The following is a 23,216-nucleotide window of genomic DNA, read 5'->3' as shown; positions in this document are numbered from 1 at the left end:
CACACCCACGTGTGGCGGATAAAAATCAGGAGGACACCTCGGCCGGGAAGGTCCTCCCTGAGGACTGAGGGGTCCCCATCCCACACCAGGTGCCCCGCTCAGGGTCCCAGTGCCAGGAAGACAATCCCCATCACTTCTGGCTGGAAAACCAGCGGGAACTGAGGCTCAGGGAGGCCGAGGCGGCTGGAGCCCCAGGCAGCTCCTTAAAGGGCCCGCACACGGACTTATCGGACTCTCTCCCTCTAAGCTCGGAGGGGAGGCAGCTCGAGGGGCACCAGAGACATACAGGGAAGAACTGAGCTGTTTGGCACTGGAGTGAGCGCTGGAGAGGGGGCTTTCTCTGAGACAAACGTGCTGGTGGAGGCCTTTGTTCCTTTGGTGAGCCCTTCCCTGGGGCGGCAGACAGTCGCCATATCTGGGACTCCAGCAACCTGGCTCACACCGGTAGCCCCGCCGTGGTGACTCCCTGAGGCCCCGACCCACCCAACTTTCAGGCCCACCCAAGCTGTTTCCAAAGGCTTTACCATAGGATTGGCCTGTCTTGGATCCTGCTTCACAGTTTCCTGAAATTTCTCAAACAAGCAGCATCTGGTCTCAGCAAGCACCATACCTCTCGTTAAGTGGTCCCAGACCTGGCACTAGAAGCAACCAGCCTTGGTTCACAACTTGGCTTTTCCTGCACAACTCCAAGCCCAGCACAAGAAGCAGCCATCTACATATCACTTGTAGTTTATGCTGGGTGGCCCTGGATAGAACACAGGCAGTGGCTGACCTTGTCCCAGAGCCAGCACACCCAATGGACAGCTTCAGATCACCACCCAACCACCTCCACAAGTGATACACTCAAGGAGTGGACTCAGTGGATACCAGAGTCTTGCTGAAGTAAGTCTTGCACAGCTGATCCTCCAAGGTGGTCACTTCACTGGCTAGTGGGCACAGCCAGTCCTTGCAGCTTATCACCCTGAGTAAATCCCTCCTATTGATGGGCCAACAGCAATCAAGACCAATTACAACAGAATGGTGTACAGTCCACACTAGGGAGGCACCTTGAGGGCCCAGCTTCGGTGATCAGGGAGTCTGTGCCACTGGATCCTACAGGATCCCTACAACAATAGGCCACCTTAGGAAGCCTAGGAGATATAGGAACTTTACCTAATACATAGAAACAATCACAGGGAAGCAGCCAAAATGAGGAGACAAAGAAATATGTCCCAAACGAAAGAACAGAACTCCAGGAAAATAACTAAACAAAATGTAGATAAGCAATCAATCACAGGCAGATTCAAAACACTGGTTTTAAGTTGCTCAAGGAACTTAGTGAGACATTCAAGGAACTTAAAGAGACCTCCAAAGAATTTAAGTGAGAACATCAACAACATAAAAAAGGACGAGTCAGAAATGAAGGGTGCACTAAAATAAAGAATAATTTAGAGGGAATCAATAGTAGAGGTAGGTAAAGCCAAGAAGCAAACCATCGATTTGTAATATTAGGAAGCAGAAAACACCCTACCAGAACAACAAAAAGGGAAAAAGAATCCAAAAAAATGAGGGTAGTGTAAGAAGCCTCTGGGGCAACTTCAAGCATACCAACATTTGCATCACAGGGGTGCCAGAAAGAGAAGAGAGAGAGCAAGACATTGAAAACTTATTTGAAAAAATAATGACAGAAAACTTCCCTAATTTGGTGACGGAAACAGACATACAAGTCCAGGAAGCACAGAGAGTCTCAAACAAGTTGAACCCAAAGAGGTCCACACCAAGACACATCATCATCAAAACGCCAAAGGTTAAATACAAAGAAAGTATCTTACAAGCAGCAAGAGAAAAGCAGTCCATTACCTGCAAAGGAGCTCCCATAAGACTGTCAGCTGATTTCTCAAAAGAAACTCTGCAGGCCAAGAAAGGAGTGGCAAGAGATATTCAAGGTGATGAAAAGCAACAACCTACAACCAAGATTACTCTGTCCTGCAAAGCTATCATTTAGAATTGATGGGCATATCAAGAGTTTCCCAGACAAGAAAAAGCTAAAGGAGTTCATCACCACCAAACCAGTATTAACAAAACGTTGAAGGGTCAGTCTTCTTGAAGGAGAACAACAAAAATGTGAACAATAAAATGGTAATTAATACATATCTATCAACAATTGAATCTACAAACAAAATTAGCAAGCAGAACAGGAACAGACTCATAGATACAGAGAACTTTTTGTTGCTTGCCAGATGGGTCGGGGTGGGGGATGTGTGAAAAAGATGAAGGAATTAAGAAGTACAAATTTGTTGTTAGATTGATGAACCTCAAAGAAAAGGGGGGAGAGAGGGTGGGATGAAATAAACCAAAGAACTTCTATGCACATATACATAACCAATGGACACCGACAATAGTGTGGGGAAGGCAGGAGGAGGGCAAGATTAGGGAGGAGGTGGTCAATGAAGAAAAAAAGGAGGAACATCTGTAATACATTCAACAATAAAAATGAGTGTTAAAAAAAAAAGCTACACAGAAAGAACCAAACAAAAAAACTTAATTAATCTACATCTTATTGCATCAAACATATATTTGTTAAAACACCTTAATTTTCTAACCTGGAATGTCGGAGACTGTCCTTTTTGTTTTTTGCAGAACACAATGTGCACTCACAACCAACCGCATGGGGCTTGGGTAGAGATACGTCCTGCTTCAATAGCATTGTAAGAATCTCATAGTTGTTACGATGAGCAGCTAAAATGACAGGTGCTATGTCCATAGTTGTTGAGTACTCAGGATTCTGAATTTGTTCCATTAGTTTCTGAAAAATATTTATATAAATGTTCATAAGTTATTTATGACTTCAAAAAACATAGTTATTTGTAGAATAAAATAAAATAAACTGGAAGGCAAAAAGAACATAATTATTTTGAGGAATATGATAAACATTTTGCCAGATAAAAATTTTTTTGAAACCCAAAACTTAACTTTAATTAATAAATGTAATATAATTGTGATAAACAAAATCGGTAATAGAAAACATTTATACAATTAAAGTTCTACTTTCCTAACACAGGATATTTAGAGAAATACATTATAAAAAAGGGTTTAATTTTCAAAAGATTATGGAAACACACATGACAAGGATAGAGAACAAGAATTTTAGAAAAAGAATATAAAATAGGCAGAGCATAAATGCATGAGAAAAACTTTAAAAATTCTACCTGTGGCAAACCATGTCACATTGATAGCAGTGAAGCTACTTGAAAGGGATAAGTCAATAGGAAGCACTCTTTATTTTGTAAAATTCTCTACATATTCTCAATCTTTACCTATATTACTTTCTGTTACAAATGCACAACAACACTAACAATCACAGCTACTATAGGCACTTTACACTTATCATCTCATTGAATCTCCACAATACCTTGCAAAATTGAGCAGAATAATTCTCAAGAAGAAACTGAGGCTCAGAGAAGTTAATGTGCCTATGGTACATAAGAAAATGGCAAATTGGAGAGCGAACCCAGATTTGTATTACTCTGGAGCCTGAGCTCCTTCATACATTGGCTCACGGGCCTGATGACGGCATGACACAAAGAAAAAAATATTAGCAAATAAAGAATCAGGGTTAAATTTAAAAGTTGACTATTTTATGACTATTGCACAGTCTTTCCATTAGTTATCACTTTTTCAGAGGTTTCCCTGAGAGTTGTTTCATTCCATAGTATAAGCTGATCAAGTTCACAGTTTGTTTTATAATTTTTATTAACAGTGTAAAAGTGATGCACACACATTATAAAATATCTGAAAAATACAGAAAAGCAGAAAGAAGAATACAAATACCCATAATTTCTACAACTTGAAAACCATTTTACAGTATTTGTTTCTGGTCCTTTCTCTATTACACCTTCTTTTAAGGACATCTTTGGCATAAATGATTTGGCACCAATAATTTGGGACCATTAAAAACAATGGTCCCTAATAGGTTGAAAATCAAGGACAATTTTAATAATCTCAGAAAGCTAGAGCCCAGAATCTTCTGGAAAATATTCATGTACAGAATCCTGCATGTAATGTAAGGAATTTCAAGATATTTTATTTTGCTAATTTAAATAACACTATCACAGCCCTGGCTGGTTTGGCTCAGCAGTTAGACCGTCGGCCCGTGGACCAGAGAATCTCAGGTTCGGTTCCGGCTAAGGGCATGTACCTCGGTTGCAGTCTGTCCCCAGCCCCGGTTGGGGTCGTGCAGGTGGCAAACAGTCAATGTACCTCTCTCACATGGATGTTTCTCTCTTTCTCTTCCCCTCTCTCTCTCTCTCCCACTCTATCTGAAGATAAATGCAAAAATGTCCTCAGTGAGGATAAAAATAAAAAAAATAACACTATCACAAACATCTTTATGAATAAATTTATTTTTTTTAAATTTAGGATTATTTCATTAACATAGAACCCCTGAAGTGGAATTATAGATCAAAAGGCCACAAATAGTTTTGAAGCTCTTGATAAATATCATCAAAGTCCTTTAATAGTTTATATTACCAATAATATAGGAATGTACCCATTTCACTCTTAAGGTTTACTCATCAGCACTAGTCATGATCACTCCTAATTTATGAATAAAAAGAAACTATCAATCATGAAATATTTACTTTTCTTTGATTATTGGTAAATTGTAATATTTTTAACATACTTAGCCTTTTTTTGCCCTCTTTTCTTAATAGTTTGTTTATACACTTTCCAGTTATTTAGTGGGGATTTCAAATCAATGAATTTATTTAAAATTACAAAGAAATCTAAAAATTTAGCCCTTTCCCCTTATTATTGGTTATAAAGAGGGGAAAACTGAATTCAATCCCTTAAGAGAAAAATGGTCCTCATTTCTCCTATGAAACATATTTAACTATATGAAAACACTGTAAGAGATAGATAAAAGTTCATAATTTCATTGTTGATAATATAATCTACATGCTAAAAAAATGTATTTGAAAGTCAAAATTTGTTAAAAGACAATTTTGATAAGCCAACAATACAGAATGAATTTACTGAAATGGTTAAAAAGAAGTATGTAAAATATTTGACACTGCCTGTCTAGAAGTAATAGGGTTATTAAAATTTGATCTTGCAGTTGCTGGAAGAATTTAAACAAAGCCTTTTTTGTTAGCAATAAAGTAGAAAGTGTTCTTGAACAGAGCAGGTGAAGACTACCACAGCCTTATAACCCAGGATTCAATTGGTAGTGGTGATGGTGATAAATTAACAGCAGTCAGCTGCTCCAATACCCTGCAGGGCACACCCCACCTCCCCACCAAGAAAGTAAATGGGTTTAAAGGCTAGAAGGTGGAATAAATATACCAAAATATAATAGTAACTGTAGGATAGATGACAGGAAATTGAACAGGATTATAGATATTTCTGATCCTTTGGACAGGGGCTATATTCTTAGCCCTTTTTTTCTCTGTTCCTGTTGGTTTCTTACCACGTTAAACTAGTTGATACCATCCTCTATAGAAAGTCACACACAAATTTTTTAATAGTCTAAATTTGAGTAAAATATTTCAGTTAATACACAACAAAGTAAACAGTTTAGTGGAGTTTCTCATTGTTCTCAAATAATGCCAGATAACCTACAACCAATTTATAATCCTTTCTTAAACAATACTTTTCTTCTGAGTACGGCCAATTTACTCTCCAGCAGTTATTTAAACTGCTTGTTTCACTACACCCTCACCAATAAAGTCATTTTAAAAATTTTGATATACAACAAGTATCTCGTTTTTAAAGTATAACTTATCTGATTGTTAATGAATATCTCCCTAATTACAAAAGCAATAAAGAAAAATAAAGAATAAGAAAAAAATCCTTAATTTGGCAATGACATGGCTGCTACTAGGTAAGTAACATTTTGCTACATTTCCATACAGTTCCTTTTCTATGCATAGTTTTAATCTTGGATCATATTACAGGTACAGTTTACTTATTCTCATTTTTTCCACTTCCTATATCATACTGAGCCATGTTCCTAAGTATTCTCTAAAAATGCCATTTTAATATATAAGTAATTACTTATATTTCCAACCCTCTATTTTGAGATGTTTAGGTTTTGTAAGATTACAATTAACATTTTAATCCACATTTCTGACCATTTCCTAGGTAAGTTCCTAGAGGAGGAAGCACTAGGTAAAAGAATATGAACATCTTTTTTTCTGACACATCCTGCCAAATTGCTATTCAAAACACTCCCCTAACCAATGGTGTAGGAGACTTGACTACTCCCTTACATCAGTGATTATCATTATTATTATTATTTTTAATCTTGGCTAATTTGATAAGTAAATATTAGTATCTTGTATTTGATTATAAGTAAGGTTTAATATTTTATATTTTCTTTTCTGAGGTTTTCTTCATGTTCTTTTCTGATTTTGATGTTTTTCAACAATTTGTCTAACATTAAGATTATGACCTTGTGCCCTGGCCAGTTTGGCTCAGCGGTTAGAGCGTCGGCCTGAGGTCCGGAGAGACCCGGGTTCGGTTCCCGCTAAGGGCGCGTACCTCGGTTGCAGTTTGTCCCCGGCCCTGGTTGGTCCTGCGGGTGGCAGCCACTTGATGTGTCCCTTTCACGTCGATGTCTCTCTCTCTCTCTCCCTTCCTCTCTCTCCCTCCCACTCTATCTGTACAAAAAATGGAAAAATATCCTCGGGTGAGGATAAAAAAAAAAAAAAAAGATTATGACCTTGTGATATACACTGTAAATATCTTTTGCCAGTTACCAATCAGCTTTCTAAGTTTCACTTGATGCCTAAGCCCCAGAAACCCGACTTCTATCAGCCACCACTTTACACTTAGAAAGCCCCTTCACTCCCAGTTACACATTCACCTACATTTTCTTCCAATTTTATGGTTTCACTATTTATATTTAATTCTTCAGTTCATGTTGAAACTAATTTGTATCTTCAACTTAACCTGCAGAATGTTCCAAACTAAAAGTACTGGTCCACACTGAAAAAATTATGGAAATATCATTAATTTGAAAAAGGTTTCCTGAAAGCAGTATTATTCTTGCAAGTGCCTACTTACTTTAAAGCAATATTTCACAGAGTAAAAGAAATCTACTTCCTGAAGACAAATGAATTTGGGGGAAGAAAAAGATGGCAATGGGGCAGGAGATCTATTTTGGTTTAAAAATCCAAATTAATAAACATTTAAGAGTACTAACTACTATAGTTGGTCTTGATGATCGTTTTGGTCGATGATTAAGTAGTATATCAACAGCTCCCACTACTTCAGAGTCGATTGCCACCAGAAGTGCATCTGTGGACTTTAAAAAAAAAAAAGTTAAAAATAAAAATGGAGGATAAAAAGGTATTTATTTTACTAATTCATAAATAAAATTATTTTTTTTAATTTAAACTGTATTATATACAGCAATACTGAATTTTCAAAAATTTAGACTGTCCACATAGTACATTTTATTGCCTTGGCAGTACTTCTGTGTAAGACAACACACACATTTCTGTCCTGTTTCAGCGTATAAGTTGGTAAAACAATGAATGCTTGATAGAAGGGTTTATATGGAACAGTGCTGCTCTATGCAGTAAAGCTGAAAATATTTTTCAAGAGCCTTACTCTTTGGACCAAAAGAACCCTAATGTTGCAAATCTATAAAAGAAACTACCAAGAACTATTACTATAGGTAAAGAACTGTATTCAGTCTAATAAAATTGATCATCAATGCAACCATGAGAGACGATGGAAAATATGTAAATAAAGGGGCGCCCTCTCTTGTCATCTTGAAAACATACACGTCTGACTGAAATGCTACAAGTTTGAAATGAATATCAATGATCTACTGAAGTAAAAACCACAAAGAACTAGGCTACCAATGCCCTTAGAGACAGGAGGGAAAAGTGACTTTGTGATTTTACCCCCAAACTATAGCTCATTTTCAAGCCTCAACTTTTATAGGAGGAGAAAGTAATTAGAGGCTGAGGAAATGAGGTTTTCAATTCTGTAACAAAGTCTACATACAATTTTTTTTAGGATAGGGGTTTCTTTTCATTTTGTTATATTTTGTTTTGTTTTTTTAAGGAAAAACCATAAAAGGAGAAGGGAAACATGGGGATAAATAATGATTTAATCTAAGAAAATGCCCTGATTATTATTTTCAATCTGTATATTTTTAAACTGTTATAATCTTTATCAACTATTTAAATCAATATTCTCTTAAAAATATAACTATACCAGATCTTAATATTTTTCATAGCTGGAAGAAATAAAGGTTTTATCTACTTTATCTAGATGTCAAAAAGTAGAACTAAAAATGGCACACGTTATCTGGATGTCAAAAAATAGGACTAGCCCAGGTGTTGTGGCTCAGTTTGTTGAGCATCATCCCATGCACCAAGAGGTCACTGGTTCGATTCCCAGTCAGGGCACATGCTTAGGTTTGGGCTTGATCCCTAGTAGGGGGCATGTGCAGGAGGCAGCCGATCAATGTTTTCTCTCATCACTGTTTCTATCTCTCCCTCTTCCTCTCTAACATCAATTTAAAAGTTAAAAATTAGCTGTGGCCAGTTTGGCTCAGCAGTTACAGCTTCGTCCCTTGGACCAAAGAGTTGCAGGTTCAATTCCAGGCAAGGGCACATACCTCAGTTTCAGTTCAATTCCCGGCCCTGGTTGGGGTCATGTGGGAGGCGACCAATTGGTGTGTCTCTCTCACATCAATATTTCTCTCTCCCTCTCTCCCACTCTATCTGAAAACTAGTGGGAAAATATCCTCAGGTGAAGATTTAAAAAATTAAAAAATTAAAAATTAAAATTAAAATAGGACTAAGCATACCCCAAACAGGTTGGGGGCCATATTTACTATTAGGAACTACCTATGTGTTCTCACAGGAAAACTCCACACCCTGATAAGAAACTTAATTCATTATTTTAACCCCTAAAATTTTAAGCTTCATTAGCTGTAGCCTATTCTTTAAAGTCTAGCATTTTTATTCTTCTGCTTTGTAAACATTTCTCTTGGGTTTTTAGTTCTTATTGTATTTGGTCAGGGGAAGCATAAAACAAAAAGAACCATGTGTTTCTTACTACTTAACATTTTGTTTCTGATTTTAAATTTTAACCTATAAAGCTAACTATAGTAATGCCACTGCTTTCAATGTCAAAATACCGAGCAACTCCAACCATCTGAGATATAACAATGAGTCCGACTGCAAATTTCCCCCAAAAACCATATTGAGTGGTCACAAACTAATGTCATGGGCATTATTTCCCAGAAGGAATTGCTTCAACCACACTGACATAGCTATCTATAAATGATGGATATCTGGTTTTCTCAATACCCCTCAGGTCTTTACTGAATAAGAAAACAACTAGATTAAAACCAACAAAGTAGGGAGAAAGAAAAATAACTGCTAAAAGTTGACCATTGAAAAGAAAAAATATCAGTATAGCAAAATCATTATCAACGCACAGCAGTCTGAAGCCATTTAATGTTAGGACGAACGTGCTTAGTTTCAGACCACATGAATAAAAGTAAAATGATTACATTCTCAGTAATTCCCACTTATGATGATAAAGTTAAATTATATTCAGAAACACTATTGGGTAAAGAATAAAGAAAGATTCATGTTAAACCTTGCAAGTCTTAAAAGAATAAGCTTCAGGCATAAAAATACTTATGTAAAAAAGCCATGTAAATAAAGTGTTACTGTTGACTTATTCTGCATAAATAGTATGTTATTTGATCAATCAACGGTATTTCTAAAAAGAATGTTTTAAATTATTTAGAAAATATCTATAGATATATAAAATGTCCTCATTAGTTTTGCTTCCTAATTTCTCACAGATATTTGATCATTCCTTATTAAAATATATTTAACTATGTATCTATCATATATTAATGAGGTTGCTATCTTCATTCTCATCTCAGAATTTTCTACAATTCCCATACTCTCTCCTTGAACCTCAGAGTAAGAAGCTGCTTCTTTCTGAAGCTAAAAAGTCCACCTTACTATTTTATTTAATGCTCTCTGTCTTCTGTAGGACCTTGGTCCTTCATTCACAGACATATTAGTCCTAGCCCCACCTCCCAAAACATGAAAGACTCCCTCACTGTTGGATAACCTGACTTGATGGTATCTTCTTTCCACTCAAGTTTTCTTCCTCACACTTTGTCAAACTTCCCAAATTCACGCACATCATTTTCTTTTTTTTTATCCTCACCCAAGGACATTTTTTTCCATTTTTTGTTCAGATAGAGTGGGAGGGAGAGAGGAAGAGAGAGAGAGAAAGAAACATCGACGTGAAAGGGACACCGAGTGGTCGCCACCCACACGACCCGACCAGGGCCGGGGACAACAAACTGCAACCGAGGTACATGCCCTTAGCAGGAACCGAACCCGGGTCTCTCTGGACCGCAGGCCGACGCTCTAACTGCTGAGCCACACAGGCCAGGGCCATTTTCTTAATTTTACTGAAGTTAATTTCAAAATTTCCTCATTTGCCTGGCTGATGTAGCTCAGTGGTTGAGCATTGACCCATGCACCAAGAGGTCACCGGTTCAATTCTAGGTGGGCACATGTCCCTGTTGTGGGCAGATCCCCAGTGGGGAGCATGCAGGAGGCAGCCATTCGATTGGTGTTTCTCTCTCTCTCTCCTTCTCCCTTCCCTTCTCTCTACAATCAATAAAGGAAAAAAAAATGTTTAATTTCCTCATTTTCCTTGATTTCAAAGCAACATATTAAAACCATTTCTTCGACCCTGGCTGGTTTGGCTCAGCGGTTGAGAGTCTCCCTGTGGACCAGAGAGTCCCAGGTTCAGTTCCCACTAAGGCAACGGTCCTCAACCTTCCTAATGCCGACCCTTTAATACGGCTCCTCGTGTTGTATGTGGGCGTATCTGCCTGTGGGCGGTCCCGCCTGGAGAGGTGTCTCGGTTCCTAAGACCATCGGAAATAAGTGTTTTCCCATGGTCTTAGGCGACCCCTGTGAAAGGGTCACGACCCACAGGTTGAGAACCGCTGGGCTAAGGGCACGTACTTCCATTGCAGTTTGTCACTGGCCCCGGTTGGGGTTGTGTGGGTGGCAACCAGTCAAAGTGTCTATCTCACATCAATGTTTCTCTCCCCCCCACCCACCCACCCCCGCTCTATCTGAAGATAAATGCAGAAGTGTCCTCGGGTGAGAATAAAAAATAAAAATAAAACTGTTTCTTCGGCTGCTCACAATGCCGCACTGTCCTAACCCTTCAGTGGCACCTTCCCCTCTAGTGCCCTGTATTAACACAGATGTTCCCTGAGAATGATGTGCCCGTTGTCTGCTCTTCTCTGATTTCACCCCCTCTCGATGGCGGGATCCTCCCCTTGGCCGCGACTGCTGCATCTCTCCAGCCTGACCACTCCCTAGAGATGACATCTTCATCTGTAACTGTCTGTTGGAGACTGCCTGATGACCCCCAAATACACAAGGCTAAAATCAGAATTCACATTTCTCTGCCCTAAGATTGGCTTCTATTCTATTCTTCTATTCCTACTTTCTTTCCTCTTCCCAGTCGCCCATTTTTAAGATTTACAAATCATCTTGGACTACTCCTCAATTCTCTTCTCCAAATTTAAATACTCAATAAATTTGATCAGTTCTGCCTCATAATCTCTCTCACATCTGCCATTTGCCCCCCACCCCCCATTCTTGTAGCCACTATTACTGTTCAGACTTTAACCTCTTCATGTCTGGATTACAAACTGCTCACCGAAGCTACAGCCTTCCCCATTTTCCATTTTCTCATATATACTGAACACAGCCACTACATCAGTTTTTCTAAAACACCACTGTATACATCACATTCTTCCTCAAAAATCATTTCATGACCCCACTATCTATCATATAAAATCCAAATTCCTTAGCATGGCAATCAGACCATTTTCATCAGTTTTCTTTTAGTTGTTTTTCCAGGTACTTCCTACTACTCTCCACCCCAAACATTTTGTTTAAAAAAGGCTAAATCGATTCACTGTCTCAAGGCTACACATTACACCTGCAGTCCTCATTCTTCTCCACATCCTCTGTTCCTGACCTATCTACACATTTTTTTAGAGTAGTTTTGGGTACTAGGTAAAAGCATGGACTCTGGTGCCAGAACCTGGGTTCAAATTCTAGGTTTGTTACTTATACAGTAACGTTGTGCAAGTTACTTAATTTTTCTGTATCTTGGTTTCCTCCTTCATAAAAATGGAGATAATAATAGTAACTATCTCACAGGGCTACTGTGAGGATTAAGAAAGTTGAATACACTTAAGGTTCTTGGCACATAGTACCATATACATATAGGCAATTATTAAGATTTCAAAGCTCAACTGACATTCTTCCATGAAACCTTTCTTGATAACTTCCAATCCATACTGATCTCTTTTCTGTTTCCGAAATATTTATTGTAAACCACAAAAGTTTAAGTATAAAATGGGGTTTCTCAATAGTGGCACTGTTGATATTTTAGGCCAGATAAATCTTTGCTGTGGGGACTTTACTGGGCATTGTAAGATCTTTAGCAGCATCTGTGGTCTCTACTAATCAGATGCCAGTAGTAACCTACCACCTAACTGTGAAACCAAATAAGTCTCCAGACACTGGCAAATATCCAGCTGAGAGCCATAGGTATAATACAAGATAAAATACATAAAAACATTCAAAGCAACATACAAGGTTTAAGTAGTATTACCACTTAGCACTTATCAAATACACTTTTGCTTTTTAAAATTACTTGAAATTCATATGTACTTTCATTGTCCAATTAGTTTTAATGTCCTTTAATATAGAACTCATGTTTTACTTATTCATTTCCATTTTCACAACCAATCAACGGCCTTGGATATTTGCTGTTTGATAGATAGGGCATAAATAGAACCTGAGAAAGACACAATGAATTGAAAAGTGCATGAAAATTGCAGTCAGAAGATCAGATTATATCTTAAGTTTGCCTTATTTTAGAACTTTGAGCAATTCATTAAAGTCTATGAGCCTCAGTTTTCTGATCTATAAAAATGTAACATCTATATAGGTTGGCTATGACGTTCAAATGTAATCAGGGATATGAAAGAACCATGTATATATTGCAGGTTATACACATTAAGTCATATGTGTAAAAATATAAAAATGATTATTATACCATAATATCTCCTTTATACAGAATCATCCAGGACTTCCTTTATAACCTTATTGTCTAGGTAACTGAAGCTTATGCCTTTAAGTGTGTAACTTTGAAATTTAAACTATTTTGATGGAAGTTTTCTGCTTTTTGAGGTACTATATATATTCTTCTTTCTTCTAAAACAATTGGCACTGAATATAATTTAAGTTTTCCTTACTGACTCCGGACCATTGTTATAAACATTATCATTCTAACATATAGCCCCCTCAGAGATTACCATACATGTAATGATGTTGATCTTTTTATTAAATAGTCAGAGGTACTAGGCCTCGTTTTGTTCCACTGCAGTCCTCGTACCCCTTCTGTTGCACTGCTTTCTATGGATTAGAAAACTAAGTAATTAAGTTTGTTAAAGTGGAATCTAAAGTGAGCAGACGGACTTTGAAGAAGGGTTCCAGAAGTACTAAAGTTCGTAAGTGGGAAACTTCAGGGCATCTACTCTGGCTGCTCAGAGGTATTTTTTACTTACTTCCTGGGTCTCACTGATGTTCTGAATAACTGCAATTGCTGGGAAAGTGACTTATTTTTCTATTCTAAATACATATACATAGACACAGTACCATGTTGTACACATAACTAACCTATTTATATTTTTTTAAGTCTTCTGAGTGCTTCCCGGTGCCACTCAAAATACATATATACATGACTCATTAAGTTAAAGTTACAACAGAGCAATCATATTATTTGAAAAAGAGCCAGAATTCATGTGCTAAGTCCCATTATAAGCAAATTAAAAAGAAAAGGAAAATATTATTATTAAATTCCCTTCAGAATCTCTTGACTTGAATTCTTTCAAGACTTATAGGCATGTCTGCTCTTCTACCTGAACTGATAAAGATATGAAAAGCCAGGATTTTCCAGTTTAAAAAAATTCATTCGGCTTTAGTTAAAAGTGAACATTAAATTTCAGGCAAAAAGGAAAATGTAAGAAAACAGGAGAAAATCAGTCAAATTGAAAATTGCACTGTGAGTCAGAAGCATTTTGTTCTTATGCTTGTAAATTATATGGATCACAAAAAATCTTTCCCCCTGACACTTCTAGAACATTTGTGTAATTTTAGATATATTATACACATATAATATTATAGTAATATAAATAATAAAAACAAAATCATCTTTAATAAGTCATCATTATTTACTTCTGTCAGATGTTGTAAAATACATAAGATGGGGGGCTGAAAGTTGGAAGAAAAAAAATAAGTCACGTCAAAATATTATACTTTGAAAAATAGGCTTTTGATTTGTGTTTAGAACTTTTTGTGGCTCAAAACCAAATAAAAAGTGAGAGAAAGGAAGGAAGGAAATAAAGAAGACAGAGGCAGGAAGAGAGGAAACTAGAAAAAAAGAAGAAAATATGGCATATCTAACAGTACTTAGAAGCTACGGCATAATATTATCTTGCCTCGTTGTACCTGACAACCGTAGTCCAAAAGAAGCTGCAGTATATCCAAATTTTCGTTTTCAATAGTTATCGTAACAGCATTTCTCCCAAGCACATCTACGCAATTTATGTTCAAGTCACCTGAACTGTTTTCCTCCAAAATCTTTTTAACCATATAATAGTCACCTAAATAACAAATACAAACATAATTTAATATTCATGATATATTAAATATGAATGACTATAAAGAAAACTTAGCCTGTTGATTACATTTCTTTGCTAAAAATGTATGTCCTGATAAAATAACATGTACATCAGTTGCAAACATAAAAAGTTGCCAGTTTAAAATTCATAACTGAATGGTAAGGAGAGAAGCTTTTAGAAGATATTTAAAGCAATAAAGAATGTCCAAAAAGAGACTGGAAGCTAAAAAATTATAAGCTTAAAGTTTTACATCCCCCAAACATACCCACATAAACACACACATCTAAATGGTTAGAAAGGAGATCTAGTAATAAGCTGAGGATATTATGAAGAGGTTTTACATACTTTGGGAAAGCAGTGTGAACGTGTATATGCTTGACGAAATAACGCCTGAAATTCGTCTCTTCTCCCCACTCCCCCGCCCCCCCCCCACACACACATCTCATAAATGAAGCTGTTTAGATTAAATGACCAGGGAACATTCAACTCACAAAACTCGAAAGCTGAACTAGGATTAATGCTAGTAGAGGCCCAAGTCAGAATATTTCAAAGTAAAATTTTAACCTGTCAGGAGCATGCAGATTTCCTTCTGCCTAACTCTAGCCCACATCAAAATAGGTGACCAATGGGGAAAAATGAGAATAATTACAGAGGTAATCATTTTCATGGAGAGCCCATTAGTCTGCTGACCAGCTGGTGCAGCAATATGGGGAATAAATCAAAGGAGAAATGCTAATTAACTAGACAAAGAAAGCAGAGTGGGTTGTTTCTTTTCCTTTTCCTTTTTAAACATAACATGAATAAACCATTTTAAGTGACTTGCAAATACAGTTGTTCTTTAGACACCTCTGAATCACATACATACACACAAAGGAAAAGAGCAGAGTGAAAGCCTGTGGCGGGGGAAGGTGGTTCTTTTGGTAAAATTTCAAAGAGATTTGCTATTATTATTATTATTTTTTTTTTAGCCCTCACTTGAGGATATACTTTCACTGATTAATAGAGGGAGAAAGAGAGAAACATCTATTGGTTGTTTCTCGTAACCTTCCCAATGGGGGATCAAACCTGCAACTTCGGTAAGTGCTCTGACCGGGTATCAAACACTCATTCTTTTGGTGAATGGGAAGATGCTTCAACCAAATGAGCCAACCGGCCAGGGAGATTTGCTATTATTTTTAATCAGTGACTTTAAAGTCCCCATGCATTTTGGAAGAAATTGAACCATAACTTTCTTGATGCCACATTTCCTTAGCTCCCTCAAGAAAACTAATCACAAAAAGAAATATTTTATATTCTCCTCAAAGAGCTACTAATAGACATTAATGCTCCATGGCAATAACCTATCAAATACTTCACAAAGTGAAACTCTTAATCACAAACTGAACTGATAGTGAACATACAGATAGACCAGTGAAAATTTATCACTATTACTGGAACATTTAAAACCTTATTTCAGTACTTTTGTAGGATACTACCTATAAAAATTGTCATTTTCTTTGGTTTCATGATGTGTCTAAGTGAGAATTAATTTTTAATTTATCCTGCTTGGGACCCATTAGGCTTTCTAAATCTAAAAATTTCTACCCTTCATTAATTCTGTAATATTTTCAGCTATTATCTCTTCAAATATTGTTTTATTCCCATATTATTTTTTCTTTTATTAGGCATGTTGGATCATTTCATCCAACTTCTGTGTCTCTAAAGACTTCTCTCCTTTTTCTCTCTTTTCTGCATTCTGGATAATTTCTCTCTTCTAGTCACTTATTCCTCCTTCAATTATTTCTGATTAACCCATTCACTGCTTTTTTAAAATGATTTTTTTTCCATTTCTATACATTTTATTGGATTCCTTTCCAAATCTTTGATTTACTTTCTCTCAATCACTTTAAGCATACTTATTTTATAGTCTTGTATGACAATTATCTGAAGGGTTTAGGGATTTAATCCTATTTGTTGTGTCCACTAATTTTCAATAATAGATGACTGTCTGAATTTTTAAATTGAGTATTGCAAATTCATCTTCATGCAGTTTACCTGTGGGAGTCCTGGCATCCTGGTTTGAAAATTTGTCCCACCAAGGATGTTTCACATTTGTTTTTTCTAGGCAACTCTGAGGTTTTGCTGCCCTACAAATCTTTTAATTTCTCAGCTTACGTTTTCCAAACCCCAAGCCAACATGAGGCAGGACCATGTTGAAATTCTTAGGGAAGTCTTATTTACAAGCTTCTTTGTAGTCTTTGTGCTGGTGGATGGGTTTTTTCCCTCATCTAACCCCTTGATTGATCCTGGTTTTATGCTTGGATGTTGTTACACTTCCCCCACTTGGTAGCAGACCTTCAAGGCCATGTAACCTGTTCCCATATAAGCATTAAAATTCAAATCCTGTGCCCTGACTGATTGGCTCAGCAGTTAGAGCATCAACCCACAGACTAGAGAGTCTGGGTTCAGTTCCAGCTAAGGGGATGGTTGCAGTTTGTCCCCGGCCCTGGCTGGGGTCATGTGGGTGAAACCAGTTGATGTGTGTCTCTCAAATTCATGAGTCTCTCTCACATAGATATTTCTCCCTCTCTCTCTTCCTCCCTCTGTCCTTCCTGCTCTATCTGAAGATAAATGCAAAAATGTCCTTAGGTGAGGATTAAAAAAAAACACAAAAAACCAACCACCATTCTTCGCTTGTAGGTTTTACAGAAACACAAGGTGGTGTACAGATTTGGCTTGTAGGATACAGTCTACCCACCCATGCTCTAGCCACACCCTTTTAATCCATTTTACAACCAGCAGCCAGAGTGATGTTTTTAAAATTCGAATTATATCAAGTTTATAATCCTCAATATTTTCCATGACACTTAAAATAAATGCCAAAATCTTGCGGCTCATGAATATTGAACCTGGGTTTTGCTACCATTCTGAATTTACCTTGTGTCACTAGCCCACTCACCAAGTATGATATTTCTAGATCAACTATGACCCTGCTAGACCAGTGATTTTCAACTAGTGTGCTGCAAGAATTTTTAAAACATGCAATAGATTATTTAGTCAGGGCTACAGACCTCTTTCCCTTTAGATTGTCAAATTTAAAAAATGACAACAGCCAACACAATAGCAGTCTAATGTGAATGAATCAAAATTATACCTATTTTTATTTTTTGGTGTGCCACAGATTTCGTGATTAGTGTACGTGTGCTATGAGACGAAAAAGACAGAAAATCGCTGTCCTAGATCAATGTTTTCCAAATTGCAGGTTCCATCCATTAGCAGTCATGAAATCAATGCAGTAAGTCCCAACCAATAATTTTAAAAAATGAAACAGTATATAAAATACCAGGGTAGCCCTGGCTGGTTTGGCTCAGCAGTTAGAGCATTAGCCTGCAGTCCGAAAAGACCTGGGTTCGGTTCCCGCTAGGGGCACATATCTCGGTTGCAGTTTGTCCCCCGCCCTGGTTGGGTCGTGCAGGTGGCAAACACTCAATATATCCCTTTCATGTCGATCTTTCTCTCTCTCTCTCTCTCCCCCCCTCCCACTCTATCTGAACAAAAAAATGGAAAAATGTCCTCGGGTGAGGATAAAAAAAAAATACCAGGGTAATCTCGTGGATCCTCAGCAACAAATTCACTTTCACCAACTCTGATAAACCCTTGCGAAATACAGTGGAGAAATGTTGTAATATCAACTAAGAAAAGGTGATTCCATCTTTTCTTCATTGGCATCTAGTTTTATTTTCTGGCATATGGTAGTAAATTTCAACATCACTGAAATGGGAGCATTAATGTTAATCAGTTTAATGTTATAGTAACCAACTTTTCAGTTAGTTGTGAACTAAGGTAAAATTTATCTGTCAAAAAATTATATAAAGCTATTCAAACCAATCTTCTATAACACACTTTTTAAATGTGGCAACTTCAACATTCTAATTGAACTATTTACTAAAGATGCTTAAAACAGAAGAGTTCATTATTAAGGAGTTTTCCTCAGCTGAGGACATTTTTTCGTTTTTTTGTTCAGAGTGGGAGGGAGAGAGAGGAAGAGAAACATCGACGTGAAAGGGACACATCGAGTGGCTGCCTCCCGCACGAACCAACCAGGGCTGGGGACAAATTGCAGCCGAGGTACGTGCCCTTAGCGGGAACTGAACCCGGGTCTCTCTGGACCGCAGGCCGACGCTCTAACCGCTGAGCCAAACAGTCCAGGACTTAATAGTATGTTCTTTAAGCCATTAGAAGAACAATGAGAAGCAATGTTTGTTTTGTAATTAGTCTATGACTTGAGATCCAATTCATAGTGATGTTGCAAGTTGTATAAAACTTTAGTTTATATCAGGTATGTATTAATACAGTTTCAAAAAGGATTTATGCCCTGGCCGGTTTGGCTCAGCGGTTGGAGTGTAGGCCTGCGGTCTGGAGAGACCCGGGTTCGGTTCCCGCTAAGGGCACGTACTTCGGTTGCAGTTTGTCCCCGGCCCTGGTTGGTCGTGCGGGTGGCAGCCACTCGATGTGTCCCTTTCACGTCGATGTTTCTCTCTCTCTCTGTTCCTTCCACTCTATCTGAACAAAAAAAATAAAAAAATGTCCTCGGGTGAGGATAAAAAAAAAAAAAAAAAGGATTTATTATGTTGCTTAAATTTCATTTCACATACATTTGAATTATATATTACCCACAGAACTTAAAAAGTACACTATTGGTCAATATAAACTAAGCTAAAAAATAAAAGAATTAGTGATGAAGCAACAAATATGACCAGAAAATAAACGAGTGATTTTTTTTTAATTAACAGAAGGTATTAAGAACAGCACTGATCACCACCGTATATATCACAAAGTTTTGGCATCCAAAGAAATTACACTTAATGTCATAACTATATAGATATGGTACTGGAATTCTTTTAGTACTGATAATTAATTCATTTTAGTTTCTTAAAAGTCACTAAGTTATTTATTTGTAGCACTGGAAGCAGGGAAGAGGAATTATTCTTAGGTGGCAATGATACCCACACAATAAAATTTAATATCTTAACACCGTTCCCCAAAATCTATTATATACAAGGTAAAGGGGTTTGGTTGGCTTGGGCTACATTTTTTTAACTGCCCAGTTAAAAGATTGTGTACTAAGAATATCCCTCTTCCAAAACACAAATAGGACATTTACATTAAATTGAGCATTTGTTTCTGCCCTTCAGACAGATTAGGCACAAACATACTTTTTTTCCCCTTATGACTTCTCACAAGAGCACAGGAGAATATCTCATTACAGAAGAAGCTCCTACAGAATAGGGTTATAGTCAGTTATTTCTTGGTGAAGCACCTTTCCAGAGCCTTCATGCAATTAAGAGTTTGGCAGGTATATTGGGATGATGACTTATAGAAAAGAGCAGCAAAATAAACACTTATGGAATCACTACAAACAAATGCAAATATTACAGTACTTGAAGCAGCTAACTGCTCAATGATCAGTCTGATATTAAATATATTAAGGTGTTATTAAAACAGCAGCTTCATATTACTTCTCCCAAAAATGTGGCCCACTTTAAACGTATGCTTTGCCCAAAGGTATGAAAAGTTATGTAGTAGGAATTCAGGCATCAAAGGACCCTGCTGAGCCCTACCACAAAGATGACACAAGATCTAAACTAGGCTGAGCCAAAGGATAAAGACGAAATTCAGCTCTCTCCATCTCCTCAGACCTCATGCTGAAAGTTCAAGAGGGGCCTCCAGACTCATTAATTGCAAATCAATTTTCCTGAAAATGCTCTTTCATGGGGTGTTGGCAGGAACTAAATCCTAGATTGAATCTTTTCATCATTTCCTTTTTCTACACAAGAACTGATTACTGATTGCCAGCAAATTTTACATACGTTTAGCTCATGAATATATACTAAAAGATACCATCCATTCAACAGTTATTTTAAAAGAAGTGAATGAACATTAACTATATTTATTTTAGGTGTGCCCTAAAAAACATATTAACCCTTTCTTCAGCCAGCAAGCCTGAAGTAAACCATAGGCTTCCACAAATAAAAGTGGCTCATTACCACACCAACTTGCAAAGAGATAGGAAAAGATATGTGTTGTTAAGAATTACTGCTTAATATTTCATAAAACAACACATTTGCCAGCTGTTGTTCCAGTTACCTTACCTTTGAATCGCACTGTTCTATGTCTAAAAAGAGTGTTTGTACTTTCTGAGAATTTTACCTGCGCAGGCCTAGATTTAACTTTATATCACTGGCACAGAAACTTTCAATTCACTTTTTCTTCTAAATGTTTTACAAAGAAAGAAACCAGTGTTGAATTTCAGGTGATTCTAACCCATTTTCAAAATCAGTAATACCCACTATTAAGTAGCTACTACCTGGATCAGCATTTATGTAGATCTACTGAACTCACTTGCATGTAAGCCAGCTATACAAACTATAAAATAAACTATAAAATCTTTTTCCTTCCTAGTTTTTTTCTTTACTCCTAATCTGTATGTATCTTTCAAAGGCCCACCCATCCACTAACATACACATATGGACCTCATGTCCACAATTTTTGCCTTAGGAATTCTTTCTAAGTGCAATTCATTAGGGACATTTTGTACATGTAGAGTAAGACGACTAAATGAAAAGGATGAAAAACATAGATGTTTTATAGTAGATCTGTTCTGGTGCTATTAAAGCTTTTTACTTTTATTGCATAAATTTAATCCACAGGCATTATGGTTTATAAAACATTCATAGAGAGAAATTTTAATCTTCAACTAATAAGTCCAAATGTGAACATATCTTTTCTAACACGAATTATTTTCATTAATTCAACTAAAACCAGGTTAATATATCACAGTGGTTGAGTACAAGCTCAAAATAGATCCCAGTTCTACTACTTCCTAACTAATGCAACCTTGGGCAAAGTAATTTTAAAATCCTGCTAAATCTCATTTTCCTCATTTGTAAAATGGAGATAACACATCTGACTCATGGGGTTGTGAGGATGAAATAAGATCATTAATAAAAATTACATGCACTCTATCCCAAATAGCTGTTTTAGTAAATAGTTGCCATTTGGTTTAATAAAAGCTCCAATGTAATAGTGGGAACTATAGCTACTTCAGGAAATTTTCACTTTTAGATTTGGTTTAGGCGACACTAAGAAAGATGTTAGTGAAGACAAACATGTAAAAAATACTGCTATAGCTCATATTTATTTTTCCAGGTAAAAGTATACCGTAAGTGTAAGAAATAAGCCAATTTTCTCAATCCAACCCAAGAGCTCAATTTACCATACCTGAAACAAGAAATATCTATTTAATCTCTCATTAAAATTTGTTTTCTTTCCACCTACCCTGAAGAGCCAAATCTCTCCAAGAATCTTAATGATGTTATAAAATGGGAAAGCGACACAGGGTACCAAGCTACTTCAACTGGCACTACTGGGCAGGCAACAAAACTGTTTTATATTAAAACTTTCTTTGGTTTGAGATATGTCACACAATAATTTTAAATATACACACCGTGCAAGTGCTTACTCAAACCACATTCCTCAGTTTGACAGGTATATCAAATTCCCTTTCTTGACATACTTTGTCTGCTTTAAAATAACCACAGCTCAGCAAGCTGCGGGCATGCAGCAGTGAAGTGATTTACCCATTCTAGTACAACACAATCTTGTCTCTTCCCCTCAGAGACTTCTTTTAGGGAAACAAACTCATACAATCCACTCCAGTAATACTAAACAATTTTACCTAATTCATAGACAATGATTTTTGTGAAGGTATATACACATTATATGCTTCTCTATTATCCAAGACTATTCAAAGTTCTGTCCATGGTAGACTTTAACAAATGTTTTCATAATATAACTTAATTTAATACTATTATATAAGAACATAAAAGTGGCTGACATTGATGGACTTTATAAGTCAATGTGTTTGCAAAAGGTAATGTAAATAAAATCCTACTTCCAAAGCAATAAGAGAGGTTAGGCCGTCACTTATTAAAAACACACTTGCACATACACACACAAAATCCTCTGTAGCTAATCTTTTCACAATGTAAGCTGCCCTTTAGGTTTATGCTCTGGAAGTCAGCATGATCCTAAATAGAGTTTCTTAAGTGAGCATTGGCCATTGTAAAGTGTGAAAATTAATAAAGGGTAACCTCATTTGAAATGGTGAGGCCAGAGCGGGTGTTCACACGCAGTACCAGGAGAGGTCCAATTACAGGAAGGATTATCAATTACAGACCCCAACAGAAAAATCAACAGGAAAGAACTGTCAATGGTAGGCCCCAACATAAAAGATGTACATTGGGTCACCTAGGAGAAATTGACCACCTCAGCAACTCAGCCAGTGAGAAACCATCATCCCCCTTACCTCTCGATTTTCTCCAACAAACTTTTGTTCGAACTACCCTTCCCAATTTCCTTTTCCTCCATAAAATAACGTTCCTGTCCTTGTTTGCTAGGCTTGCCTATGGCTTTTCCT

The 23,216-nt window shown here is 36.9% G+C and overlaps 1 protein-coding gene across 2 annotated transcripts in view; it reads right to left on the bottom strand.

Annotated features, from left to right (window-relative positions):
- TRPC1 (transient receptor potential cation channel subfamily C member 1) overlaps positions 1–23,216 on the bottom strand; it is an 82,889-nt gene that overhangs the window by 57,881 nt on the left and 1,792 nt on the right. Inside the window, exons 2-4 of one of the 2 annotated variants that reach the window (XM_036242793.1) lie at positions 14,586–14,740; positions 7,184–7,285; positions 2,583–2,785 (exon numbers count right to left, since the gene is read on the bottom strand). In XM_036242793.1, the coding sequence (XP_036098686.1) occupies positions 2,583–2,785; positions 7,184–7,285; positions 14,586–14,740 (460 nt within the window). The remainder of the gene's footprint in view (positions 1–2,582; positions 2,786–7,183; positions 7,286–14,585; positions 14,741–23,216) is intronic. The other variant, XM_036242794.1, reaches the window with a different exon arrangement.

This window comes from Molossus molossus, unplaced genomic scaffold (assembly GCF_014108415.1).
Source record: "Molossus molossus isolate mMolMol1 unplaced genomic scaffold, mMolMol1.p scaffold_m16_p_5, whole genome shotgun sequence".
Lineage (NCBI taxonomy): Eukaryota > Metazoa > Chordata > Mammalia > Chiroptera > Molossidae > Molossus > Molossus molossus.
This window is presented reverse-complemented; position numbering and strand designations above follow the sequence as displayed.